Source organism: Plutella xylostella, chromosome 13 (genome assembly GCF_932276165.1).
Source record: "Plutella xylostella chromosome 13, ilPluXylo3.1, whole genome shotgun sequence".
NCBI lineage: Eukaryota > Metazoa > Arthropoda > Insecta > Lepidoptera > Plutellidae > Plutella > Plutella xylostella.
Window position 1 is genome coordinate 7,636,129 of NC_063993.1, and position 26,912 is coordinate 7,663,040.

At 37.2% G+C, this 26,912-nt stretch overlaps 3 protein-coding genes and 1 long non-coding RNA gene across 4 annotated transcripts in view; 3 read left to right on the forward strand and 1 right to left on the reverse strand.

Annotated features, from left to right (window-relative positions):
• The first annotated feature begins 1,843 nt into the window (after positions 1 to 1,843).
• On the forward strand, positions 1,844 to 10,887 carry LOC105390006 (lysosomal acid glucosylceramidase). Its single transcript, XM_011561215.3, has 12 exons — positions 1,844 to 2,006; positions 2,396 to 2,529; positions 6,435 to 6,573; positions 6,716 to 6,857; positions 6,957 to 7,113; positions 8,329 to 8,489; positions 8,674 to 8,803; positions 8,962 to 9,075; positions 9,456 to 9,600; positions 9,925 to 10,004; positions 10,232 to 10,512; positions 10,753 to 10,887. The coding sequence occupies exons 1-12, from the start codon at positions 1,937 to 1,939 to the stop codon at positions 10,853 to 10,855; spliced, it is 1,656 nt and encodes a 551-aa protein (XP_011559517.3). The 5' UTR covers positions 1,844 to 1,936; the 3' UTR covers positions 10,856 to 10,887.
• Positions 3,637 to 4,731, forward strand: LOC125489372. Its single transcript, XR_007266927.1, has 2 exons — positions 3,637 to 4,181; positions 4,628 to 4,731. It is a non-coding gene; the product is annotated as an uncharacterized LOC125489372 (long non-coding RNA).
• Positions 10,885 to 12,128, reverse strand: LOC105390005 (mitochondrial inner membrane protease subunit 1). Its single transcript, XM_011561214.3, has 2 exons — positions 11,890 to 12,128; positions 10,885 to 11,592 (listed from the first exon to the last, which is right to left on the reverse strand). Exons 1-2 carry the CDS (start codon positions 11,995 to 11,997, stop codon positions 11,239 to 11,241), a joined length of 462 nt encoding a protein of 153 aa, XP_011559516.2. The 5' UTR covers positions 11,998 to 12,128; the 3' UTR covers positions 10,885 to 11,238.
• Positions 12,129 to 12,922: 794 nt separating this feature from the next.
• The window catches only part of LOC105390018 (low-density lipoprotein receptor-related protein 6), a 28,350-nt gene continuing 14,360 nt past the window's right edge, over positions 12,923 to 26,912 (forward strand). Inside the window, exons 1-16 of the mRNA XM_048625120.1 lie at positions 12,923 to 13,249; positions 13,325 to 13,548; positions 13,673 to 13,863; positions 14,162 to 14,452; positions 20,011 to 20,195; positions 20,326 to 20,555; positions 20,974 to 21,150; positions 22,424 to 22,657; positions 22,991 to 23,132; positions 23,645 to 23,809; positions 24,079 to 24,223; positions 24,357 to 24,484; positions 24,732 to 24,885; positions 25,153 to 25,430; positions 25,619 to 25,864; positions 26,175 to 26,313. Coding sequence (XP_048481077.1) covers positions 13,159 to 13,249; positions 13,325 to 13,548; positions 13,673 to 13,863; positions 14,162 to 14,452; positions 20,011 to 20,195; positions 20,326 to 20,555; positions 20,974 to 21,150; positions 22,424 to 22,657; positions 22,991 to 23,132; positions 23,645 to 23,809; positions 24,079 to 24,223; positions 24,357 to 24,484; positions 24,732 to 24,885; positions 25,153 to 25,430; positions 25,619 to 25,864; positions 26,175 to 26,313 — 3,020 coding nt within the window. The 5' untranslated portion in view covers positions 12,923 to 13,158. The remainder of the gene's footprint in view (positions 13,250 to 13,324; positions 13,549 to 13,672; positions 13,864 to 14,161; positions 14,453 to 20,010; positions 20,196 to 20,325; positions 20,556 to 20,973; positions 21,151 to 22,423; positions 22,658 to 22,990; positions 23,133 to 23,644; positions 23,810 to 24,078; positions 24,224 to 24,356; positions 24,485 to 24,731; positions 24,886 to 25,152; positions 25,431 to 25,618; positions 25,865 to 26,174; positions 26,314 to 26,912) is intronic.

A 26,912-nucleotide genomic window follows, 5' to 3' on the forward strand; every position in this document is an offset into this window, starting at 1 on the left:
ATCGTTCTTGAAAATATACATTGCTATTACGCACATTGCTTGATTGGCGTACTTGTCGCATATAATTTATACCTACATGCTGATTCTGATTTACTTAACTATTTCGGTAAATGTACATGACTACAATTTACTTGTTCTGCCTGTCATACCTTTGGAATGTTAATAAATAAAGATGAACAAGCTCTAATTTCATTGATAAATTGATATTTATAGCAATCATACTTGCAAGTAAGAATACTAATATCTTATTATTTATATGAATTAGTACAAGGTGTGACTGTTTGTTTTTTTATATATGAATTAAGAGTAATACCTATCACTCACGAGCAATGAAAAAGTTACAGTGACGATAGCTCCTGAACGGAAAAGACTAGCTTAATGACGCCGTCGGCAATATTATAGTAAATTTAACAGCGCATCAAAATATTATTAAGTATATTATAAATATTATTATAACCAACTAAAAACGTAAATTTTGATAAATTCTAAATTAAATGTTTTTAAAAATTGAGGTCATTTGGTTTTGACATATTTCAACTTGGATTTATTGATTGCTCATAAATGTGTTACCCCATAGACATATTAGAGACATATTTTTCATCATGTTTTGGGGAGCCTACCCTATCTATCTATGGGTATTAAATATAAAATCCTACTGCCTGGTAACTAATCACGTATAGTTTCAAGTGCTCGCATTGCCGTTTGGTACTTGAAAATATACACGATTAGTACGCAGTGGTAACTGCTGCAGTATATTTTCAAGCCATAATTTTGGCCTAACTTACTTGAAAATATACGCGATTAGTGCGTAATGGCCTTGTATACTTTCAAGTAAATCATGGCAATATTTTAATTTGAAAGTATACGTGAGCAGTCCCACCCTCTGCGTTCTGGCCTTGTATAGTTTCAAAACACGCTACGGTGTACAGTATTTTGAAAAAATATTACGTTAAAGATTTGTATGAAAATTTAATTATATTGTCTTCTTAAAATATTTTGTCTTATTTATAATCACCCCTAACTACCCAGACAGATAATTTAAAGTTATATACCTAGGTATGCATACACTTACAACCCCTCTTTTTCTGTTGAGGGTTACTTACCCTCTTTGGGAATGAAGGGAAAAAATATGATGAAGCGCCGAAGTAACTAAAAAGATAAGCGAGTTAACTAATACACTTAATATTTTTTTAAGTGAAAACAAATTCACATCGTAACTCATTTCAAATATTTTAATCTTCTGATACCAAAAAGTAATTACGTCGGGTATTATCTAGAATTAAAGTTAAGCAAAAGATAATCCCTCATGTACTCGTGTATGAATACCAGACCTGAGCAAGTTAGGAAATATTTGAAATAAAGTACTTAAAATTTTGCATTCGGGCACATACAGGGTGTTGCAAAATTGGTATACTAAGCCGAAACCTACATGTGCAGCATGGTATATCTAAGTTTCTATTGAAAATGTTTTTTTTTTCGCGAATTTTCAAATTCTGATTTCAGTTTCAGGCTTAGATATACAATGCTGCACATGTAGGTTTCGGCTTAGTATACCCTTTTTGCAACACCCTGTACCTATACTGTGAATTGAAATAAATATTTACCGTAAGTAGATGTTCTACTATATCTATTAAATCTTATTTAGCACCGACCCATGAGAAAAAAAGTTCCCACATATTTATTTTAAGAATGTATAAGTCCCATAAGGTCAATATTTATACCTGTTATCTGGAGTTTTAACCTACTAATCGATTTATAGTGATAGTAAAATTTGATAATCACGAGCGAATTGGTACCATTACGTTTATCTTGAAAATAATAATTAAGTACTTAGTTAATTATTAAAAACAACTGTTAATTCAGTTGATATTTTTTGTGTGAGCCGGCATCGTTCCGTGCATGTTTCTTTTAGGAAATTTGTGTTAAATGCTCTTAGATGTCGCTAATTACGAATTTGCTAGTGTCGTTTTTAGTATGGAGCACATATCTATCGTACGCAAAATGCGGTAAGTCAGTACTACAATTTTTTTTTAATATTTTGAAAACTTTTATACAAGGCCATTTTCGCCATCACACCGGCAAAACACTGGAAAACTGTCTCTCCATGTGGTAGATAATTTCAAGTTGAATCTAACTGATCTGATAGAATAAAAAGACATAGGGAAACTTTAGTGGAGGAGAATATCAGCTGCACTTATAGAAATTTGGAAGAGACAATTTTGTACCCATATACCTACACCAGTGACTCTGCTGTGGATTTTGCCGAGGTTGAGGCAAGAAATAATAATAACTTCTCTAATATGGGAAGGTTGACAGTTAGAAACACCGAGTATAGCCGTTTACTAGTTTTGTGAATTCCTGGACGAAGGTTCTAGGTCCCGGCTTATGTCCACAGATGTACCATGCGCTGCCCGAGACGTGGGCATCGAGGGTCGCTCCATAGTATGCGTATGTAACGCCACCTACTGCGACACCATCAGTAGGGAAATTCCCGAAAGGGGAAAGTACGTCGTCTACACAAGCACTTTTGTAAGTATTTTCATGACCATTAGAATTCTAATGAAGGAAAATTTTACTTCTTATTCAGAGACAATATTATCACGATTGCTGTATACCGAGGTTACTCCCATTTTACTGTAGGCACTACTATTGGGGAATGGAAACCTACCGCATGTTCAGTACAAATAAGCACGCACGTGCGAAAAATAGCGACCGCGGGTCATTGTTTTTAAACATGTCCATGTCGGATTTCATGCAAGTCATGCAACATGTCCTAAGTGACATTATGCCCTCTGGATAGTGGGCACAAAGGAGCCCCACAACACCATGGCGTAACCTCAGCATTCCAAAACCAAAGACTAGACCAATGAGCTATAGCCTGTAGGTAGTGAATTATAATTTACGGTTTGTCTGTTTGCGGTCAACACTCCAGATGGGACACTTAATAGTTGTTTGCTCTTATCTTATTGACTTTTTAGACGTCCCTCGAGCTATAATCCTCCAAAATTGAAACTCAATAAAAACTATTTTTGATGATGCCAAAAAATAGTCGTGAAATAGTCATAAATAGTCGTGTTTTCCAAAAAAATAGTCGTATCATACTTTCGGAGTTAGAGCTATACTTTATGGAGGATTATAGCTGGAGGTCTCCAGCTATAATCCTCCAGTCTCTTCTGAACGAACGGTAAGGCCTATCGACTTGGTTAAGGTCTCAAAAAATAGTCGTGAAATAGTCGTAATGACATGCCAAATTTCAGAAATAGTCGTCAAAAGATAGCCGAGATATAAAGGTACTTTGCTGCAGCCCTGGTGGAGGATTATAGCTGGAGGTTTTGAAAATATCGAATATCTTTGGAACTACTATGACTATCGGGTTGAATTATGTCTCAAAAAATAGTCGTGAAATAGTCGCTTCTATTTATTATAATTTTAAGCTTGATAAAAGCTGTTAAATAATGATATCAAATTCTTCATACAAATCAAAGTGGACGAGAATGCCAAAGCGAGCCAGTACACAAAAATAATAGCACCGTAGCATTGAAGTACTCATATCGAATTTATCTATAAATCATTTATATCGTCATACTTTGCAACAATAGTATCTAAACGAATCATTGGTATGACATTTTATTGCTTTTGCTCTTAGCCTTTACCTTACTGTGTACAAAGGAAACGTATGCCTATACACTCACACATTTATCTGTTATCTTGACAAACGATAGCGATGACGACTACGGCGATGTAGTACCTAGGTCAGTTATTGTCATTTCTTACTATCCCGTGATCAGACAAATATTGCTATCCTTGTCTCCTTTCTAACCGGCATGCAGCGCACGCATAAAACGCGTGAGCGACCGCGTCACCGGTAACATCTTGACAAGCGATAGCAAACCGGTATTTATTACGTCCCTTACTATCCCAGGATCACACAAATAGTGCTATCCTTGTTTATGTGAACGCCGCCCCCGGTGAAGTTGGGATTAGTTTTTTGCATGTTTTGTTTGTTAATTTGTTCACAGTTTAGTGCAAACCATGGCCACGATTGGTATTATTGTTGTTTGTTAAAATATTGTGAGTGCTCTAAAAATGCAAGCAAATGAATATTCAAGATATTATATTCTAAAAGATATTAGTGGATGCAGATAAGAGTGTTTAGTGAGTGCTATGTTTGAATATTGCAAGTAAGTATAAAGTAACCTTTTGAATACTCAACATCAAAGCAAGCCATCCCCAGGCTACTACAATATAATTTTGTTATGATCATCTGATTTATTAACATGATTTTTTATTGAAGTAACGTTGCCAAATAAGTATTTTTTAAATATTTATGCTTAATATGTATGGGGATTGTTATTCAATTAGCAATTTTACACTATGAGAAAGTAAATTGTGCATAGATGCAATCAAGGCATTCATGTACATCTTAGTAGATATGAAAATATGTTGGTATCATCGATTACCTACTTATGGTTGACCTGGTTAAATGTGGAATGTGGGATATTTACCCCTCAATAGCAAAAAAAAGGCGGTATTTTTTGTATTTCTGAATGAAACTAGGCAAATAAATGTATGTATAAAAAATAATTTGTGTGTAGCCTACCTATAAACCTACCCATTATTATTTCAGGTGAAAACACAGCCTATCGATGTAATGCGCCGATAAACAATCATGACTGCATTGATGTAATGCGCTAAAAAACTGCAATGGCTCCGAATACATGATTACCAGATCTATAACAAATCCTGGGTAAGAATTTATCACTATTTTCATATGGTATGGTGCTTATACTAGGCTAGGCCTGTACAGTGTTGTGGTGCTGTGGTGGAGGCTGTTGATAAAGTTATAACAGGCCATTTACTAATCAAAACTCACTTGTACCTATCAGTTACAATCGACAAAAACGTAAGTAATTCACACCCTGTGAAATTTCATACAAGTTTCATACGCACCGTCCGACCAAACCGGTTTTGGACAAAAGCCAAATCCTTTTCTCAGCTATCTCTTTCGCTTAAACACAATAGAGGTCGGTTATCGGACATAAATATTGAAAAAAGCGAATACATTAATGCAGTGTTTTTCAACCCGAAGCTTCTGTAGGGGGGTCGCCAGAGGTCGAGTCGGTCGAAAATTAGCTACTTTAGTGAAAAAAAAACATAAAGATAATTCATTTAATTAATATTTCTTTATTAGATAGATCAGCGTTCATAAACATTTTGCTCCATCCAGCAAGCATGGATTTTTACAGCAAACTACTACTAAATCTGGCCAAAATCTGTAGTTTTCCCGAGAAATCTTTCGTAGATACCTTTATACAGAAGAAGAATACCGGACCGCATCATCACCTACTTGCCCACCGTAAATTATAAATAAGAGAAGGTTTTTCGATTTATTCAGGTTCTGTTGGCTTCCGATGAGTGCAGAAAATAATATTAAATTTATTAAAATATAATGGTTTTCAAAATTACTTCTACATTAAGAACTCTCAGATTTTTCAAAGTGAATCCAGAGGCTGCTAATATTAACAGAATGTTTTCAGATTCGGGCTTACATATACCATGCTGCACATGTAGGTTTCGGCTTAGTATACCAATTTTGCAACATCCTGTATATAATAATAAGCTTAATTTTAAGTTATCACAGATTGTTCATTGGTAGGTTTAGGTAAGTATAATCACGGTTATTGTCATGATATAATTTTCATGTATCTCAATTGAAAAGAAACTGAAAAGTTACGTAGTTTTGGCGTGAAAGAGTAACAGACAGACAGACAGACACAGTTACTTTCGCATTTATAATATTAGTTAGGATTGTTGCAAAGTATGACGATATAAATGATTTATAGATAAATTCGATATGAGTACTTTAATGCTACGGTGTTATTAGTTTTGGGTACTGGCTCGCTTTGGCATTCTCGTCCACTTTGATTTGTATGAAGAATTTGATATCATTATTTAACAGCTTTTATCAAGCTTAAAATTATAATAAATAGAAGCGACTATTTCATGACTATTTTTTGAGACATAATTCAACCCGATAGTCATAGTAGTTCCAAAGATATTCGATATTTTCAAAACCTCCAGCTATAATCCTCCACCAGGGCTGCAGCAAAGTACCTTTATATCTCGGCTATCTTTTGACGACTATTTCTGAAATTTGGCATGTCATTACGACTATTTCACGACTATTTTTTGAGACCTTAACCAAGTCGATAGGCCTTACCGTTCGTTCAGAAGAGACTGGAGGATTATAGCTGGAGACCTCCAGCTATAATCCTCCATAAAGTATAGCTCTAACTCCGAAAGTATGATACGACTATTTTTTTGGAAAACACGACTATTTATGACTATTTCACGACTATTTTTTGGCATCATCAAAAATAGTTTCTATTGAGTTTAAATTTTGGAGGATTATAGCTGGAGGCACGTCTTTTTAGGCTGGTGATCGCTTCAAAAAAAGTTATGGTGAAATTGAAACAAACGTGAACGCTCGTGAAGATGAGAACGACGAAGATGTCGATGAAGACGAAAACGGCAATTACGAAGGTGGTGAAGATGGGGAAACTGAACAACCAGGTAGGTTTCAGACCTTCAGAAAAACTATAAAAGTACTTAGATTTTATGATGGAAGTTATTGTGAGTCTTTCTAGTCATCACAACAAGCGAATCACCTTTTGTTGTGAACATAATAATTATGTAAACGCATAAATAATTTCAGTATCCATTTTGAACCGGGGTGCAATTAGGCTGTATGCCAATCGAAGATTCCAAGTGATTGAGGGTTTCGGAGGATCAGTGACTGACGCCGCTTCGATCAACTGGCGTAAACTCTCCGATGGCGCCCAAATTAACTTCATCAAGTAAGACAGATTCTGCTTTTAGTATATTACCTAATGCTACCCTTTTACTTTAATTTCAACGAAATTTTGGGCAGGTGTAAAATAATTAATTGATTTCAGCACATACTTTGGTAAAGATGGAATAGAATACAACCTGATAAGAGTTCCCATTGGAGGATCAGACTTCTCTGAGTACCCGTACACTTACAACGAGGGGCCATGGCAAGACGGAAATCTTTCCAACTATTCAATAGTATCGGAGGATATTTTTTTCAAGGTAACCCGCAACACACTTCAGCGGAAAATTACATGTTTTATTTCTGTCAGATTAGTTAATGGAATTAAGAAAAAAGACCGATCAAAAAAGGCAAATCGAAAAGGGTTTACATTTACAAAAATAAAAATATTGGCAAAAATAATTAAAACCCATTATCATCAATAGCTTATAGTGTAGCCCGTGGCAGGCAACTGTTAGAGGTCTCCGCATCTGGATTTAAGTTTATTACGCGAAAATCCCTATGGACAGTAGTAGAAGTAGACACAGCAGGAAACCCTGCAGCTAATTCTGGCAAACGACAATCTACATAGGCTGCCAGTAAAGCATATGTACCTGACGACATCCTGAATGTAAAATATGTCGTATAGATAACACTAGCGTCAATAACATCAGCTACGCAGACGATATGGTGTTGCTGAGCCCGTCTGTGAGGGCCCTGAGGAAGTTGTTGGGCGCGTGTGAGTCGTACGCCGCGGAGCATGGCCTGCGGTACAACGCGACCAAGAGCGAGCTCATGGTGTTCAAGGCCGGCTCTAAATGTCCCGCGGAGGTGCCGCCGGTGGTGCTCGGCGGAGCGCCGCTCAAGAGGGTGAAGTCGTTCAAATACTTAGGCCATATTGTCACCGAGGATTTGAGCGACGACGCCGATATGGAAAGGGAGCGAAGGGCGCTGGCAATCAGAGCAAATATGATAGCCCACAGGTTTGGGCGGTGTACGGAGGAAGTGAAGTTAACGCTTTTTAAAGCATACTGTACATCGCTTTATACTTGTAGCCTGTGGTCTGAATATACTCGAAAGTCGTTTAGCGCCCTTCGCGTCCAATACAATAACTCGTTGAGGGTGTTGTTGCGGCTGGGGCGCCGCTGCAGCGCGTCGGGCATGTTCGCGGCGGCGCGCACAGACTGCTTCTACACGGTGCTGCGCAAGCGCTGCGCCTCCACACTCGCCAGGCTGCGCTCCAGTTGCAACAACATTCTCGCCGTTATAGCAGATAGGTATGACGCGCCACTTTTTAAACACTGGTGTAAAATAATTGTACATAGAAATAGTATCTACTAACTTAGTTTGTAAGTACCATTGTTACTAACCACATATGGATCTATGGTCTGAAATAAATGATTTATTATTATTATTAAAAAGACTTCCTACTGTACTCATCTGAATGACAGCACATGGATTGGATTACTTTTATGATGTTATATTCAACTTTTCAGTTACCAATGATCAAGCGCGCCCTGAGAGCCGCAACAAGTGAGATAAAGATCACAGCTAGCACCTGGTCACCGCCAGTTTGGATGAAAACAAACGAAAGGATCACAGGCTATGGACAACTTAAGCCAGAATTTTACCAGGCCTACGCGGATTATCACTTATTGTAAGACTTAATCGCGTTCATCATTCGCTATTGCAAGATGCTTTAAGCCTCTGTCAATGCTAGGAGGAGAAACATGACAAAACACTAGCTCTCTCTCGTTTCGTTTTCATTGTATTGTCACACCGAATCACCGAGACTGTAGCGTTTATAGAAAGATAAAAGATTGGTTTTCGGTAAATTACAGATTCCTGGAAGAATACTCAAAGGCCGAGGTACCTATTTGGGCCATCACTACTACTAACGAGCCCATAAATGGTGTAGCTGGTGCACCTTTTGTAAGGTTCAACTCTCTGGGATGGTTCCCAAGCCAGTTGGTAAGTGGATAAGTACTTAGTAAATTACACTGACACCTCTTGGCTCTTTCGAAACCGGCGAAGTAGTGCACCCATTTTTCGCCGGTATGATATTTTAGTAAAATCATTATGACTTTTAACATTTTAAGATGAAGAATTATAAATGACTTTTATTTCAGGCCCGCTGGGTATATAATAATCTTGGACCTACCATACGCCAGTCCCGATTTAATGCCACAAAAATCCTGGCCATTGATGATCAAAGATACATGTTACCTGTTTATATTTACGGGGTAAGTTATTCACTCTAAGTACCTACCTACCTACAATACGTGTGAGTCCATTCAGAAAACTGTAATCCTCTCAAGTCCATGTGTTGTAAGTGTAGGATCAGCATCTAAAGAAATATATTCATATTCATTCATATAAGTAAGAACCATAAGATCATGGCATATAATAGAATAGAATAGAAACCCTCTCACCCCCAGGAACAAACATCGAAATCCATATAAAACCACAGCCACCTAACTACCTACTTTATCCATACCTACACAAACATAATCAACATTTTCATCTGGGCCTTATTCTATAGTAGGTCGTGTGTAGATATTTATTTTATCGTGAGAGTGAGGCTTATTTTTATATATTCTTATTAACAAATCATATCTTGCAGATGGAGCAAGAAGAACCAAAGGCTTTTGATTACATAGACGGCTTCGCTATACATTATTACGGGAACTTTGCACCAGCATCCATTCTCACTGCTATCCAAAATAGCTACCCGGACAAAATTCTGCTGTCTACGGAAGCTTGTGAAGGTATACCAGCTGCACTGAACCTTTCAGTAATTAACTTAGCCGTCGATTTAACCATCGCTGTTTTATATAATTTATCGAATGGTACCTACTCAGGAAGATTCAGAATTCTGCACAACATGGTAGGTGTAGCACAGCATAGTCGGTATAAAACGTATCGTGCGATCAGATGGTCATCAGTCATCTACTAATCTACCATTGCGCACCAAATTAATTAACGGTACGATGGAATACCAGGCTAAACCATGACTAGGTTTTCTGTTTTCAAAGTAGCATTGCAGCAGCAGCATTCGCATTTTTTGACTAATCACGAAATTGTATTCGCAGGTCCGATGCCCTGGGATAATGAGAAAGTCGAAATCGGATCGTGGCAACGAGCGCATAACTACGTGACGTCTATATTGCAGGTAATATCACACAAAAGTGCCTACAACTTATGAAGCCAGTAGCAAAACTAGTTTATCTGCGTTTAAATAATAAAGAGTCGAGTTTCGGAAGGAATAATACCTACCTTTTCCTCTCATTCAGGAGGTCTTGATACCGTCCTTGTTGATAACTGACATGTACCTTCATAATCATATTTGACTACTTCTTCCGACATTTTAGCATCATAATCTACCCATTAAATTCACAGGACCTCAACAACTACGTAGTGGGCTGGATAGACTGGAACCTCTGCCTTAGCCCGACTGGCGGACCCAACTGGGCCGACAACTTCGTGGATGCCCCAATCCTGGTCTACGAAGATTCGGACGAGTTCATAAAGCAGCCCATGTACTACGGAATGGGTCACTTCTCTAAGTTCATACCGAGAGGGTCGAGGCGCATACGGTCTGCGCAGAGAAGCTTGCTCCGTGTTGATAATCTGGCGGTTATCACCCCGCAAGGCACTGTGGTGGTGGTGCTACAGAATAAGTGAGTTTTTTTTTTAATTTCGACCTTTGTGATGTGCTTTAAAATTGACATTGAATAAAGTAGATACCTATGAATTTTTAAATAATTACCTACCCAGTTGAAAAAAATATTTTCAACTGTAAAAGAAAATAAAGAAAAATAATAGAACATACCTGATAGTGTTCACTCTTCACTGTAATGTGTGTTCTTATTCTGCATTTCTTTTTTTCTTGTTTACTTAATAATAAATTTTACTTTCAGGAGGGAGAGAGCTATTGATTTACGCATTCAAATTGATTGGAGAAGATTAATCAGCATCACTTTAGAACCACAATCTATCAAGACTATTGAAATTGGAGTGTAAGAGTAAATCTTAATAAAAATAATTGGAACTAGCTCTTGATGTTTTATTGTATAACAATAAAGTATATTAATAAATATAAAACTAGTTTATTTTCTACTAAAATAAGGACATTTCATGTCAAAACAAATATTTAATGAGAGGAGATGCTAGGAGGTATAACATACCAGTGAAATACATTGAATAGGAAACTCCACTATAAAACATCCATAACAGGAAAGTTGAATTTTGTTTCCAACTATAAATAAAATTGAAACATAATCTTACTTCATATTCATCATAATATAATGACAACTGTTTGATATATTATTGAGTTTATAAAAACTATCAACTGTGTTGAGGGATCTACTGAACAGTATTTTAAACACTGTAAAATTCAGATTTAGCTATTCTGTCAATGAAGCCACCTTATCTAAAGGCCAAACACGGCAGAGTACTCTACTCCTAACTAGCCCATATGGAACTGGGCCGTAAACCCGAGAGTCAGCAGAATTACTAGAGTTATCCCCTTCTAACCACACATGACCAACTGGTACATATTGACTCTTTCTCGGAAAGTTTTTCTTTACTTTGTCACCGGGAAGGGCTGTTACCCTTTTACATATATTTTGTTTGGGATTGGTTGGACACCTTGCTATAACTATGTCTCCACGGCGAAGCATCTGCAGACGTGGTGTGATGTGTTCTGTCACTAGGATGTTATTTGTTTCAAGAGTCGGCTCCATTGATGGTCCAGAGCACTGAAACATAAAAAAACAACAGTTTGGTATGTATAATTATAATTATGTTTAAGGAATTTTCTACTAGCACAAAGATTGGTATGGCGAACACATGTATAGAACTTGAATCTTAGTTTCAGCTAAGGGATTTATCTACTTATTTATTTTATAAGGCGCATTAGGTATTTTTGTTTATTTATTTTCATTCAAAATTGTAACTCATTTTGCGTAGACGCAAACGCGCTCCGTTACTACACGATCACAATACCCAAGGTAAATTGTTTTAAAGTTAATAATTATTATAAGGTTAATATTTACCATTACAAAATCACCGACATATTCAAAAGTGCAGTGTGTAATACACGCATATTGGAAGGCATAGCCGAGGAATCCACAGGTTTTCCCAATAGTTCGCAAAATTGTCATTGTTTACTGAGTAAAACTTTACGATTCAAATAGTAATAGGTACTATTAAACTAATCAAAATTCATTATTTTGTTTTATTTCGTAGGATCAAAAAGGTAAACAACTTGCACGATTTCTTTTGACAATAATGAAATGTCAATGTGACTGTCAAACATAAATAATGACAACACTGTCACCATCATGTTGCGTTCGGAAACAATGGTGGTGGCAGCAAACATAGTAAACATTATTATCCTGAGGTTACACAACATTCGAATCGGTATTTCTAGCATCTAGGTAGATTAGTGACTTCCGTGCAGCTTCTCAGCCTCAACTTGTAGAGCATGATATGAACCTGGATAGGTAGGACGAAAGTCACATTCAATACATAATAATATTAAATCGGAGCATAGTTTGATTAACCGCACTATCCGTTCACAAGTTATAAATCGTAGGTGCAGTCCGCTGCGCTGGACCGATGACAGATAGGGTAGTTGATATAACAAAAAATGCTGTAAAAGTACCTGCATAAACGCCGAGGACGATGCTTGTGTGATATGTGTAGGTGATTTTTATTTTTATTATGGGTACTTATTATAATCCTGTGTTCAGTATGATAAACATACAAACCAGCGTTTTTAGTTGATGTTTTTGGGAATAACAACATTATCGCCGATCCATTTTGGATCGTCCGGTGTGGATTGTGGATCCTTCTAATGAGTTTTTGGAAATGGCAGCGTTTATTGAGCCAATGACTTTTAAACATATCTTTTCGACTTAATCTTCGGTAATCTACTTAATTTTCTTTATAGTCTTGCCTTTCGTCGCTGAGAATGCAAATAGTTAGTCACAAGGGCCTCAAACACGCGACAGTAACACAACACACAGACTATACATATTTAGTCGATTATGGACACAACACAGACCAGATTTTACTTAGCGTTGTAATGTTAACACGATGAAGACGAAAATAATCCAAGCTTTTTAATCTTTAAAAATTACTTGTTGTTGTGATTCGATTTAAAATGTTATAGCAAAATGTGCCAATTATTGGTGTACTCAATGTTTCCATTAAAAACACGTGCCTTATTAGTTAGTGAATGCTAGTTTTCAAGTGGATAGTACGAGCAAGCTTCTAAAATAAACACGCAGAGAAGCACTTGAGCTTCATTTGTTTTTATTATGAATAAACGACGACGAATTATACACGCCGACAAAATCCTTCAAAATGTTGTTCACATGTTTTGTTTATTGATGTTTTTACAGTTAAAAGGTAAGCGAAGCTTTTGTGTTTGTTTATTTTTGTTTGACAAAGATTCGTTGATTTAACTATGTTATTACTTTTCAGGTTATTATTCAGTGGCTAGTAATACTTTGCTGTTGTATTCCACTGCTTCGGACATCCGTGTTGCGAATATTTCTAAACCAAATAAGGTTACTACTATAATTAAAGGCTTAGAGCAAGGATCAGCTGTGGACTTCCTTCACAGAAAAAACCTTATTTGTTGGTCAGATCAAACTGAGGAGTTAATACAATGCACAAACTACAATGGAACAAGTGCCGGGGAGAAGGTAAGTGTGACTAAAGATGCATGTACATTCTATTATTTTCTATCAAAGCAGTTCCACATTCATAGTATTTACTTACTATCAATTAACATTATCTACTATACTAAACCTAACTTTTACTTCTCAGGTGCGGATAGTATCCGAAGACCTCATAACACCAACAGGAATTGCATTAGATTGGTATACAGAGAAGATTTACTGGACAGATGGTGAAACTAATAGAATAGAAGTTATAAGTTTAGATACTAAGTATAGAAAGGTGTTATTTTGGACCGAAGTAGATTTAGCTAGAGCAATTGCAATTGTGCCTTCTGATGGGTAAGTGTACCTATTAATTTTTTTGTGAGAATGGGATAAGTTTTATACTATTAATTATTTGAATAGTAACAAATGCAAATTAAAATGAAAGGAAGGCAAGTTCACAATGCATATTTTATGTAACCATCTCAACTTTTCTATTAGCAATCTGGGAATTCAAATCATAAATGATTTTTAAAATGAGTTAAGTTTTTACATAATTAAAAATCAGATTCCCTTCATTCTCTTGTGCAGTTGTACTCACTCTTTCATAATGATGAATCTAAGTCAAAAGTAATGTATGAATATTTTTTTACAGATTAGTATTTTGGACAGATTGGGGTGAAGTTCCAAAAATTGAGAGAGCCGGTATGGATGGCGACCCTGCCACAAGGAAAGTTATAGTTAAAGATAAAATAACCTGGCCCAATGGTATAACAATAGACTATACCAACAAGCTCATATACTGGGTTGACGCAAAACTTCAGTTTGTAGATGTTATTGACTTTGAAGGAGAAAATCGAAGATCGGTAGTCAAAGAAGGTTTGCAGTACCCCTATGCTTTGGCTATGTTCAATGATAAACTATATTGGACAGACTGGAAGACTTGGTAAGGATAAAACTTTTTTTCGTCCAAGTGTCTAAACAGAGCAAGACGTGTGCCAGTTCTTCCAAAAATATAGTAAAACTTTCAAAAATATTTATTTTTAATTAATAATCAGTCTGTCCCGTATTATCTTGTGTACTTCTCCATAAGACACCGCAGCCATCTTGAAATTAGAGTGAGAAGAAGTATCTATCCCTCGGGACCCCTCAACCGCCAACGGGAGCAGCCGGGATAGTAATCTGAGCAGCCGAACTACCAGGACTGTAGAAACTATAAAGAGGTCTCTTTGAAATCACTAATCGGTGAGTGCAAAGTACACTTTGTTTGTGACACACATTGCACCCAAGAGGGCGAAGTACCAGGACCGCATATAACTACAAGAAGTGTGAGCTACTTCTAACACTATTGAGATACACATCAAATTTTTCGCACAAAATTGTATGTGTTGACTGGCCCGATTGGTATAGGGTTCGACTCAGACACAGAAGGCACAGGATCGAATCCAACCCAAGTCAAGATATATATTTTTTTCTTTTTATATAACATTTTTTAACATTACCTGGCTTTAAACACGCAGAAAGTGTATGATCTAAATATATATAATACAAATAACATAAAATTACTAACATTCCCATGGATTGCGCCAAGTGCAAACTCAACGTTAAGCCCGAGGAGCGATTAAAATGCGCTGTTTGCTCAATAATATTGCACTTTTTGTGTGCTGGACTAGATGAAATTTCGTTCAAAAAAATGCTACCAATGAATAAGCCAAAGTGGAAATGTGAAGGTTGCAAGCCGGCAAAATTAAGCAGTCCGCGAGTGGTCATAAACCAAGCAGAGGAATCGACGCTATCGTCTATTATTAATATAGACGGTGATAGCCTATTGAAGCTTATAGAGGACAAATTCAACAAGCTACAGCATTCCATTGAAGCACTCAGATCGGACGTAAATAGCAAGCTCAATAAGCTAACAAGTAGTGTAAGTGCCCTAGATGAGCGCATCACAGCAGTAGAAAACAGCGTAGCAACTTTCTCTGAAACAACTGCTCAGTTGAAGCATGAAAACGAGTCACTGTCTAAGACTGTCACACAGCTTAAGCTGGATATTAACGATCGTGAGCAGGAACTGCTCCTGAATGATTTGGAGATTTCTGGAATACCGGAAGTGAAAGGAGAAAGTGTACGCCACATCGTGTCTCTGGTATCAAAGAAGCTGGGAGTGCAGTTGGACGATCGCGATGTAGTCCACGTTGAGCGTGTTGGACCGCCACGGCTCGGTGGCCTGGTGGAAGGAGATCGCAGGAGCCCCAGCGCACGCCCCATTGCTGTGCGCCTCGCGCGGCGTACGCTGCGCGACCAATTAGTGACAGAGGCCCGTGTCCGACGCGGCGCAACCACTGAGGACTGTGGTATCGCCGGCCCTGCACGCCGCTTCTTCGTGAATGAGCGGTTGACAAGGACTAATCGTCAACTTTTCAACTCAGCACGCGAAAATGGCAAGAAAACTGGATGGAAGTTTTTCTGGACCAAAGGCGGAAAGATATTGGTGCGACGTGAAGAGGGTAAAGAGTGTCACCGTATCAGGTCAGAAGTTGACATTGTCCGTGTTTTTAACACAAACCCAGTTGGTGCACATGCTAAAGATTAATTCTAATTTTCTTTTGTACGTAGTTAGGATAAGAAGTATTATTATATATTATATTATATATATTATATTGCTCATATTATACTGTATCGATTTATGTAGGTATATATTTGTTTATTATCTTTATTGTAATAAGTTTACTATTTATAAAATAAATATATATTATACACAATACAAACTGCACGAAGGGACATTGCATAAACATGATATAGGGCAATATCTATACAAATACATACACGTACAGTTCATTTTCATTGTTATATCTAAGAACTACATAATATATATTAAATGATCGGAAACAAGAATAAACATTATTTGAAACTGGGTTTATTAAATGTGCAATCATTAAATACCGGTGGAGACGAATTACAGGTCACGGTTGATAAGTTAGCACCCGATATTTTGGCACTCAATGAAACCTGGACACCAGAGGGGAGGGAAAAATATGCACCAGTATTAGCAGGTTACTATCTTAAGAATAACCCACGGCCTAAGGGGGCTAGGGGAGGGGGGGTAGGATTTTTTATACGTAAGGGCTTGAGAGTACGTCAACGTCCGCACCCAAACTCCACTCTCGAGCAAATGTGGCTTGAGCTGACTCTGCCGGGTGTGGGACGCGTTGCAATCGGGACGGCCTACCGACCAGAGACCGTCAAAACCGAGAAAGCCATCGAAGCGATCAGTGAGTCGGTAAGTACTTTTGGGCATTGTGCATATATCTTTGTTTTGACTGACTTTAATATAGATTTGATGAAACCAAATAGCGGAAAGGCCCCAGAGTTTCTGTCTTTTCTGTCACAGCAAAATTTGCATCAATTAATTAAAGAACCAACTCGTATTTATAAAAAGTCCGAGACCCTTCTTGATTTGATAATTACGGATGTTCCCGAATTATGTAGAAGTACAAAAGTAATACATAACCCCAGTTTAAGTGACCATGCATTCATATTTGCAGAGTTTAAAATAAAGAAACCTAAAAAGGAATTACAATTTAAATATTCACGTCTACTGCATAAAATTAACGAAGATGATTTTAACAAAGACTTAATCACTTTGCCGTGGAATAATGTACAGTATGCTAAAAATATAAATGAGATGGTCGATAACTTCAACTACTTAATGATAAATATTTTTGACAAACATGCGCCTCTGATAAAAATCAAAATAAAAGAAAGTCCTCGTCCCTGGATTACAGATACAGTGAAAACGATGATGTCTCTGCGCGATAAAGCGCTGTCTAAGGCTAGAATAACGGAAAAGGATGATCATTATAGATATTATAAAGACCTGCGAAATCTTGTAATCAGTTCAATAAAACGAGAAAAATGCGCGTTCTTTACTCATTACGTAAATAATAATAAAAATTATCCCTCTAAAATGTGGAAATATCTCAAACAGACGGCTATATTCGGGAACAATACGCTAGGGAATATGATACCACCTCATCTAAATAAAGCAGATTCTATAAACGACTTCTTTCTTCAAGTCCCAGGCCAAGATGAAGTGGATAAGAGTGTCATAGATTTTTATAAAAACAACATATTAAGTAAACGCCAATTTAAAATAGAACCGTGCACAGTTGAGCAAGTTAAAAAAAATTATTTCTAATATACATACCAATGCAGCCGGATATGACACTTTGACCATGGATATGATTCGCATGACGTTACCGGTTACACTACCTATAATTACAATAATAGTTAACACTTCCTTGGCAAACAATATTTTTCCTGATGCCTGGAAATTAGCAAAGGTAAAACCAATCCCTAAAACTATAAAAGTGGAAGAGTTTAAAGACCTACGTGCCGTAAGTATATTGCCAGTACTGTCCAAAATAATAGAACGAGTAGTACATACCCAACTAAGTAAATTTATGGAGGATGAACAGATACTACCAACAATCCAATCTGGCTTCCGTAGTGGACATGGTACCGCAACAGCCCTGGCACATGTCACCGACGACGTCATAAGTAGTGCTGACAACGGTAAAGGTAGTATTTTGGTGCTACTGGATTTTAGTCGTGCATTTGACTGTATAAATGTGGAGCTACTGGTTGCGAAGCTAAAATACTATGGTGTGTCTAAGGAAACTTGCGGTTGGTTTTACTCATATCTATCGAATAGGAAACAGTATGTTACGATAGAAAGTATTCAAGGTGACATAAATAATTCGCAAGTTAAAGATGTGTCACGTGGATGCCCACAGGGATCGATTCTTAGTCCTCTGCTGTTTATCATCTATACAACTGACCTATTAAAGCAAATCAAAACTTGTAAAGTGCATTTATATGCTGATGATACACAAATATATCATTCTTTCAAACCTAAAAATACCATAGCGGCAGTTAAAAAGATTAATAGTGATCTGAAAGAAGTTTTTGATTGGGCTAAGACGAATGCACTTGTTCTTAATCCTTTAAAATCAAAATGCCTGATAATGGGAACTAAGAACCAACGTCAGCAAATAGAAAAACATGACCCCAACATATTAATTAATAACGAACCTGTAGCTAGAGTAAATTCCGTAAGAAATTTGGGTCTCCATGTAGATGGCGAGTTGAGATACGAGGAGCATGTCAACAGTCTGGTTAGAAATGCATTTTACAAGCTAAAGGTATTATACGGTATTCGGGACTATCTGACAGAAGAAGTTCGCAAGATCTTGACAGAGTCGCTGGTTCTTTCTCCCTTCAACTACTGCGACGTTGTATATGGACCTCGGCTATATGTGAAAACCGAGAGAGCAATCCAACGCGTACAAAATGCCTGTGCCAGGTTCTGTTATAGAATACCTAAGCGTGCTCACATTACCCCATATCTAGATAAGCGGAAAATTTTGAAAATGAAAGCAAGAAGAGAACTTCATTTAGCGGGACTTATTAAAAAAGTTATAAAAACCGGACAACCTATCTACTTATATGATAAACTTTCTTGGGCTAAAGATGCACACAATAAAAACACACGCAGTAAAACTAATAATAATTTGTCGATACCAGAGCATAAAACGGTTAACTACAGAGGAGGTTTTAAGTTCTCTGCATCGAAAATCTGGAATGACCTTCCTCCTCCTTTAAAAACACTGAGTATGTCATTTGGTACTTTCAAATTAAAGTTGAAAAATATACTAATTTTAAAACAAATAGAGACTTCAAAAACAATATATACAACCATAAAAAAATATAAAAATAAAAACTGATATCGAAACATATATATATTTATATTAGATTTTTAAACATATATATATATATATATATATATATATATATATATATTTATATTAGATATAGTATTAGTATATTATATTAGTATAGTATATTAGTATAAATATAGTATATAAATTTAATTTTAAGTTTAATGTTTGAACATTATCATAATATTATAATTGTATTTGTTAAAGAGTGCAACATTAGGTTTACTAATAAGGTAATTGTACCTATATAAAATATTCATTAAACACGGAGCAGACTGGAAATCAGCGTTGTTCAGACGGATGTTTGACAACATGGCTGAGTCTGTTGCCATTTGCCTCAGATACATTATGTGTGGAAATAGTTATTAAGGTGTTACTCTATTAAAAGAATTAGATTATGTTAAATTGTAAGGTAAGGTTTAAGTACATCTTTAAAGTGTAAAACTTCGTCTGTGGCAATAAAGATTATTTTCTTTCTTTCTTTCTTTCTTTCTTTCAAAACTTACTCTTTTTGTCATTATATTTGAGCCCCTTTTCTTTCCACATTGGGAGTAATTTTTAGTTGACTTTTGCCAAAAATGTTTTTACAATGAATAAAAATGATTTCTTCCTTTCTTTCTATTACTTATGGATGCAATAAATGATTGAGTATTGAGTCTTTCAGTACAACTTGCAATAGTAAAAAAATTACTAATTCTACTTAATTTCTAAACAATAATTTCAGGGCTATAGACACCTTTGACATGACGACATCAGGTCCAGTGAGAGAGCTTCTGAAATCAGACCCTGTGCCTGTGGATGTGAGAGTGTATGATGGGAGCAGACAAGCCATGCCCACTGGGGACTACCCATGTAAAGTGAATAACGGAGGTTGTTCGCATTTGTGTCTTCTGTCACCAAATTCGCCTGGTACGTAGCTGTAACCTTTGAATAACTCATTAAATACATGCTGTAACTAAGTATTCAAACATGACATTAGAAACAAAAATACCATAAAATATGAAACATTTTGTTACACTTAAGTGTTTTTCCATTACAGGCTACATTTGCACATGTCCTACTGGTGTGAAACTAAAAGAAGGCAGCAACACCACTTGTTACAATGGTCCACAATCTCTGGTGCTAGTGGCCCAAAGGTCTATGATATCGAAAATATCACTAGATTCGCCTGATTTCACACCTCACCCCATACCTCTGAAAGATGTGAAGAGAGCTATAACTGTCGACTTTGATCCAAAGACTGAATTTATATACTGGGCAGATAATATGGTGAGTTTGTTTTAATTTGCCATTGCCTCCCCAATACTTGTAAATTATTAACTATCATTCATTAACTTAAGTACATGTAAAATTATCATCATTAATTCCTCTAACTCCACGAGGAGCATAGGGACTCCACAGTAAAATTATAACAAGCTTATATTATGTACACAATACACATCATGTTAATGAAAACCAAATAAAATTTAGATTGAGAGAAGATTAGTCTGTAATAGACTAATCTTCTTTCTTTTCTATCCATAAGGAATATAAAATTAAATAAATCTACTACCATATGCAAAAACTATTAAATGGAAGGTTATAATAAAAGCTGATAGCTGTAAGTTTTATAATAAAATAAAATAATCACACTGTATACTAAAATTCAAAACAAGACTCACAAAGTTGCCCAAACCAATTTTTTCAGGCCAAGAGCATATCGCGCGCCAGACTGGACGGCAGTGACCAGATGACGATCATACACCACGGGATTACCGGGGTACCTGAGAGCATAGCCGTGGACAGTCTAGCCAGGAACATCTACTGGACCGACCCCACCAGTGACACTATTAGTGTTGCCAGGCTAGACGGATCTTATCAAAAGGTGAGTTGAGTTGCTATAAGTCTGTTGTGATTACAAATGGCATTTTAAGATCAAACCTCATCTTCAATCTATTCTATTCTCTGGGAGGGGTGTAAGTACCTGCACCTGGCTCTCTCGAGTGGAACCTTTGTGCATATCCCCAAGGTCTTATAAACTGCCTTCCTAAGCTTGGACCATTTCCCACCACGCTGGTTCACTGCGGGTTGGTGGGTTCACATATCTAGATGTGCTAGATCTAGATATGCAGGTTTCCTCACGATGTTTTCCTTCACCGTAAGAGCGATGGTATACATTGTACTTAAGTTAAAAGAACTCATTGGTACATGCCAGCGCCGGGATTCGAACCCGCATCTCTGGCGTGAGAAGCGGGCGCTTACCCGACTGAGCTACAACCGCTCCAAAAATCTCATCTTCAATCAATCAATGATCTATTTTATCCAAGTTAACAAAACGGTATGGTTTAATTTCATTGTTCATTTTATCTATCAACCTAAGTTATAATTTACGTTCTACCTAGTGTTGCCCAAATTCAGTCTTGGTCTTGCAGTCTTGGTCTTGTTCTTGCGTTTTTGCAAGACCAAGACCAAGAACAAGACCGCGTATTTTTAGCAAGACCAAGACCAAGACCAAGACCTGACCGTGCAAGACTTGAGCAAGAACAAGACATAGCCTGCAAGACTCTTGCGTCTTGCAGCAAGGACTTAGCGCTATTTCACTGAGTAGTTAGGTGTAACAGTTCGGTGTATAGGTAGGTACGCTTAGGAATTCTATGAGACGCAAAAAACTGTATCAAAGAATATGAAAAACTGGACCTATGCACATTACGACTAATACCATAAACATAGCGAATAAAAAATATCTATTAAAATCAAAAAGTAAACTTTAATAAATAGTAATAGACTAATAGGTAATTGCAAGACTTGCAAGACTCTTGCTGCAAGACCAAGACCAAGACCAAGACTGGGAGCGCAAGACCAAGACCAAGACCAAGACCAGGTGTATTTGCGCAAGAACAAGACCAAGACCAAGACCAGGTGTATTGGCGCAAGACCAAGACCAAGACTGGCTAAGTCTCGTCTTGTTCTTGCATTTGGGCAACACTAGTTCTACCAACTAAGAACTAAGTACCAAACTGTAATTAGTCAAATATTAGATGGCACCCCAGAGGTAGAGGGTGCTGTCCACTAATAAATGATCAGATACCGCACCAATTGGAAAAGAGCCTTGCAGGGGTGTCATGTCATTAATTATTCCTATCCATTTTTTCTTGCAGGTGGTAATCCACGACGACTTGTATGAGCCTCGAGCTATAGCCTTGCACCCCACCGCTGGGCTAATGTTCTGGTCTGACTGGAACGATAAGAAGCCAAAGATTGAAAGGGCAAGTTTGGATGGAAGCGGCCGGGTACTGTTGGTGTCTGAGAAACTGGCCTGGCCGAATGGCATAGCGCTGGATACTGTCAATAATAAGTTGTATTGGGGTGATGCAAGGACGCATAAGATTGAAGTGAGTATTGTTGATATTACGTAAAAAAGTGTCTAAGTGAGATGAGTCAGAAGTTTTAGGAAACTCGATTTACTTCTCAGCATGTGGAGTGGGAGTTTTTACTTTTACACTTATTCAGCAGTGAAAAGTAAACGCAAATAAATACATCTCGGCCACGTAGTGGTACCTAAGCTCTGATGAATAAATTATTTTAGTTTTACTGCTCGATTAGTAATAGAAACTCCTACTAGACCATCAACACTACGATTGGTTCTAGATTACAAACATCTGTTATTTAGATATTCATAAAACTTACTTAAACTAAAACTTCTTTATTATATTTTTCCCCTTCAGGTAAGCAATATGGACGGTACAGAGAGGAAGGAGCTACACAACAGTGACATCCTGCACATATTCGGTCTGACGCTGCTCGGCGACCATCTCTACTGGACAGACATGCAGCGACGCACTCTCGACCGTATCAACAAAGTTACAGGTAAATTAGTTACACTTTTCTTCTTTTATTTATTTAATATGGCACATCAACTTGATATTAACACATGTCAATAGCTATATGAACTATAATACAAAAACTAAGCATTGCCTGTTTAGTAATTAGAGATTGGCCAGTCAGATTAGTCTAATAGATAAGACTATACCTTGTTTTATGAGGAAAGACATCTGACAGGACCCTTATTACATTCGAATAAGTGTAGTTTTTGTTTGTATCAGATATCTTTCCCCGTGAAAAAAGGTATAGTCGCTGACTGGCTTGGGTTACCTGAGCGTATCCCACTAATATTATAAATGCGAAAGTTTGTGAGTGTGTATTTTTGTTACTTCTTCACCAAATTTGGGATGGAGCTAGCTTACACCCTTCCCACGGGAAAACTTTTTAAGGTGTAGTGAAGTTTGCGGTAACAGCTACGAGTAGTAATAATATAAAGATTGTCTATAATTAATGTGATTGCAAATGATATTACCTCAAAATTCTAAATCATTCTTCAGGAGCGGACAGACAGCCAGTAGTAGACCAGATGGCCAACATGATGGGACTCAAGGCGTTCCGTCTCGGAGAGAAACAAGGCCGCAACCCGTGTGTGGACAACAACGGCGGCTGCACGCATCTGTGCTTCAACCGCCCGCATGACTATGTTTGTGGGTGCCCTTTAGGTGAGATTTCTTGAAGACAAATGACTATCTAATGGTGTTGAACATGTTCAGCTATCCAACCTCAAACTAGATCAGATAGCTGATGCCTGATATACTTATGTGCACATGATCATCATATAATATCAAGCTGATTACATTATTTGTTCGCATGTGGTTGTATGTAATTCTGACTGACCAAGTATAACTCTCAAACAAGAACAAAGAACACATACTTATTAAATATAGTATATTTTACAATGTTGACTAAAATGTAATTAATTCAATTTCAGGTTTAGAACTAATAAGTGATAGAAAAACGTGCGTAGAACCGGAAGCCTTCTTAGTTTACAGTCGCAAGAATGTTATTGGTAGAATAAGTATTGAAAACGAAAACAACGACGGGATACTCCCTCTCAAGGAGTTGAAAGAAGTTAGGTAAGTTAAAAACAAATATCTTTTAATAAATGAATGAGAGAGAAAAGGGCCTAGCCTTTATACAATGTAATATGCTATGTAATGAAATTAATCGCTGCATTAACCTAGTCCTATCATAATATATATTTTTCAGTGCCTTAGCTGTCCACGTATCTGGAACAAACATATACTGGTCAGATAGTAAAATGAAAACTATCAATAGATGTTCCGTGAACGGATCAAACATGGAAAAGGTTTTGGAATGGACTGGAATTGTTGAAGGTAAGACATAATTGAATGTAACACTCGTAAACAAAGCAACAATATAAAAATAGCAGACGGATTCATGTTATCTCGCTCTATCACACTGTAAATGTAAACTGCGACCCTTCTTGTGTAAAAAGTATCGGGACTGGATCAATAAAACATGTAAACAGTATGTACCTTCTATATACTTTTATAAAAAAAAAACAATAAATAAAAAAAAAAGATATATACTAATACTAATGACCCCAAATCTATTCCCCAGGTCTAGCAATAGACTGGTCCGGTGAGAACATCTACTGGACAGACACGTCGGCTCAACGCATCGAGGTGGCTCGCCTCGACGGCTCCAGTCGCCGGACGTTAGTGTGGCAGGGGCTGAAGAAACCTAAGAGCATCGCTTTGGACCCGAGAAAAGGGTAAGTTAATTTATTCATTTTCAGAATTATTACACTGTAGAAATAATTTATCTGATTCCATGCGTAAAGAACGCCATTTCGGTCCTCTTGTAGGTGTGGTTAGGCGTAGGTGAAATGTGTTTATGCAGCTCGGCGGCTATGCGTCTAGAATGCGCTCCGAATCCTCTCTTTTATAAATGCAATATGGCCGCCATTTTGCTCTGTGCTCTTGCAATTGTGACAAGAATTAAAAATATAAAATTTATGATGACATATTTTGCTTTACAGGTTCATGTACTGGTCAGACCTTGGTTTCAAGTCGATAAAACGAGCCTCAATGGACGGATCTTCACCTGCGGTCATTATAGAACAAGCGGGCAGGGTCAACGCCCTTGCCATAGACTATGAGAGTCGCGCCATCTACTGGGCGGCTTTGGAACCACCGGCGATAGAATTCGCACATCTAGACGGCAGTGGAAGGAAGAAGATTCTAGGGGACGATATCCCTATGCCGTATGCTATGACGTTGTACAATGATAAAGTGTTTTGGGGTGATTGGACCACAGGTAAGCGTTCTAAACTTCATTCATTACAATCTAAACTTTTTTTATTTTATGGATTAGTCGATAATTTGGCTGTCGACTTTGAGCGATGCCAAAAACGTCCGTACTTGCATACCAAGAGCTATACATCATACCTCTATATTAGATTGTTACAACCAGTCAATTTCTTAAAACCAAACATTTTCCTACAGGAGACATAGAACTAGTCAAGAAAACGGATGGCAGTAATCGCCAGAAGATCCACAAACGCCTCGACTTCATATCGGACTTGAAAGTGTACCATAAATCCCGTCACTCGGGCGGCAACCAATGTTCGGTTGACAACGGGCAATGCTCACATCTCTGCCTTGCGTTGCCGGGGGAAGATGGCAGGGCTGACTTTAAATGCGCCTGCCCCACGCATCATAAGCTGAATAGGGATAACTTGACTTGTTCTGGTGAGTTTTACATACAGTAAATGATATTTATGGCTTGTATTGACGTCGTAGCAGTCGTAAGTACTCCTATTCGTATGCAACATAACTGCACTGCCGCACCAATTTTCTCTGGTGTTCTGTTAGTCCTAATATAGTAGGGACTTTGCTGCATTTTTCGAATGAACCTAGAAGTATGAACCTTCACACCACATCTACGATTACAAATCAACAACCCGTAAATTTCGGTGAAGACAAAACATTCCCTTAGAATAACTCTACATTTTAATTGTTTTTCTTATTAACCAATACTTATTTTTATGTAATATTTTAGAACCCGAAGAATTTTTACTGTTTGCGCAAAAGAACGCAGTCGGCCGCATCATGATCGCCAACGGAGAGTGTAACGACGCCGCCATCCCGCTGTCCGGACTCAAAAATGTGAAAGCCATTGATTACGATCCAATAAGCAAGTAAGTACATCAATTTATTCATTTATTTACGATGCCTACCGTCTGGATATGAAAATGAAAAATGAAAATGAAAAATGAAAAACGTTTATTAGCCATAAGTAGGTTTACATTTTGGTTCCTGGCTCCCAAACTAGGATACCCTGTGCTATGGGTAGCCAGGCATCTTTCGTGTAAGTACTTAAACTAATAAAATGATTATAACGTACGTGCAGGCTGAGTAAGTAGGTACATTACATTACATAGTAGGTAAGTATTTCATTTTTGTCGCAGACAGAGGTTTTAATATTAATTATAGATAGGTTCTACTTATGTAGGTGTTAGTTTTACATTATGTACCTACTTGCTACTGCTATTAAAATTACTGTTACTTTGGTAAGTATCTAACTAATTAAGTTACGTACAGTTTAGGTTAGGTAGGTGCATTAAACTACTTAAATAGGTGTAAGTATAACATGTTTATCGCAAACAGCTTCTTAGGTATTACAAATTGAATTTAAATAAAGTCTACAATACAACTTATTCCACAAGTTGGGTAGGTAGTGAAACATTTCAACATGATACAGAAAAATGTTCGTAATAGCGTAATAGTAATATTTGTG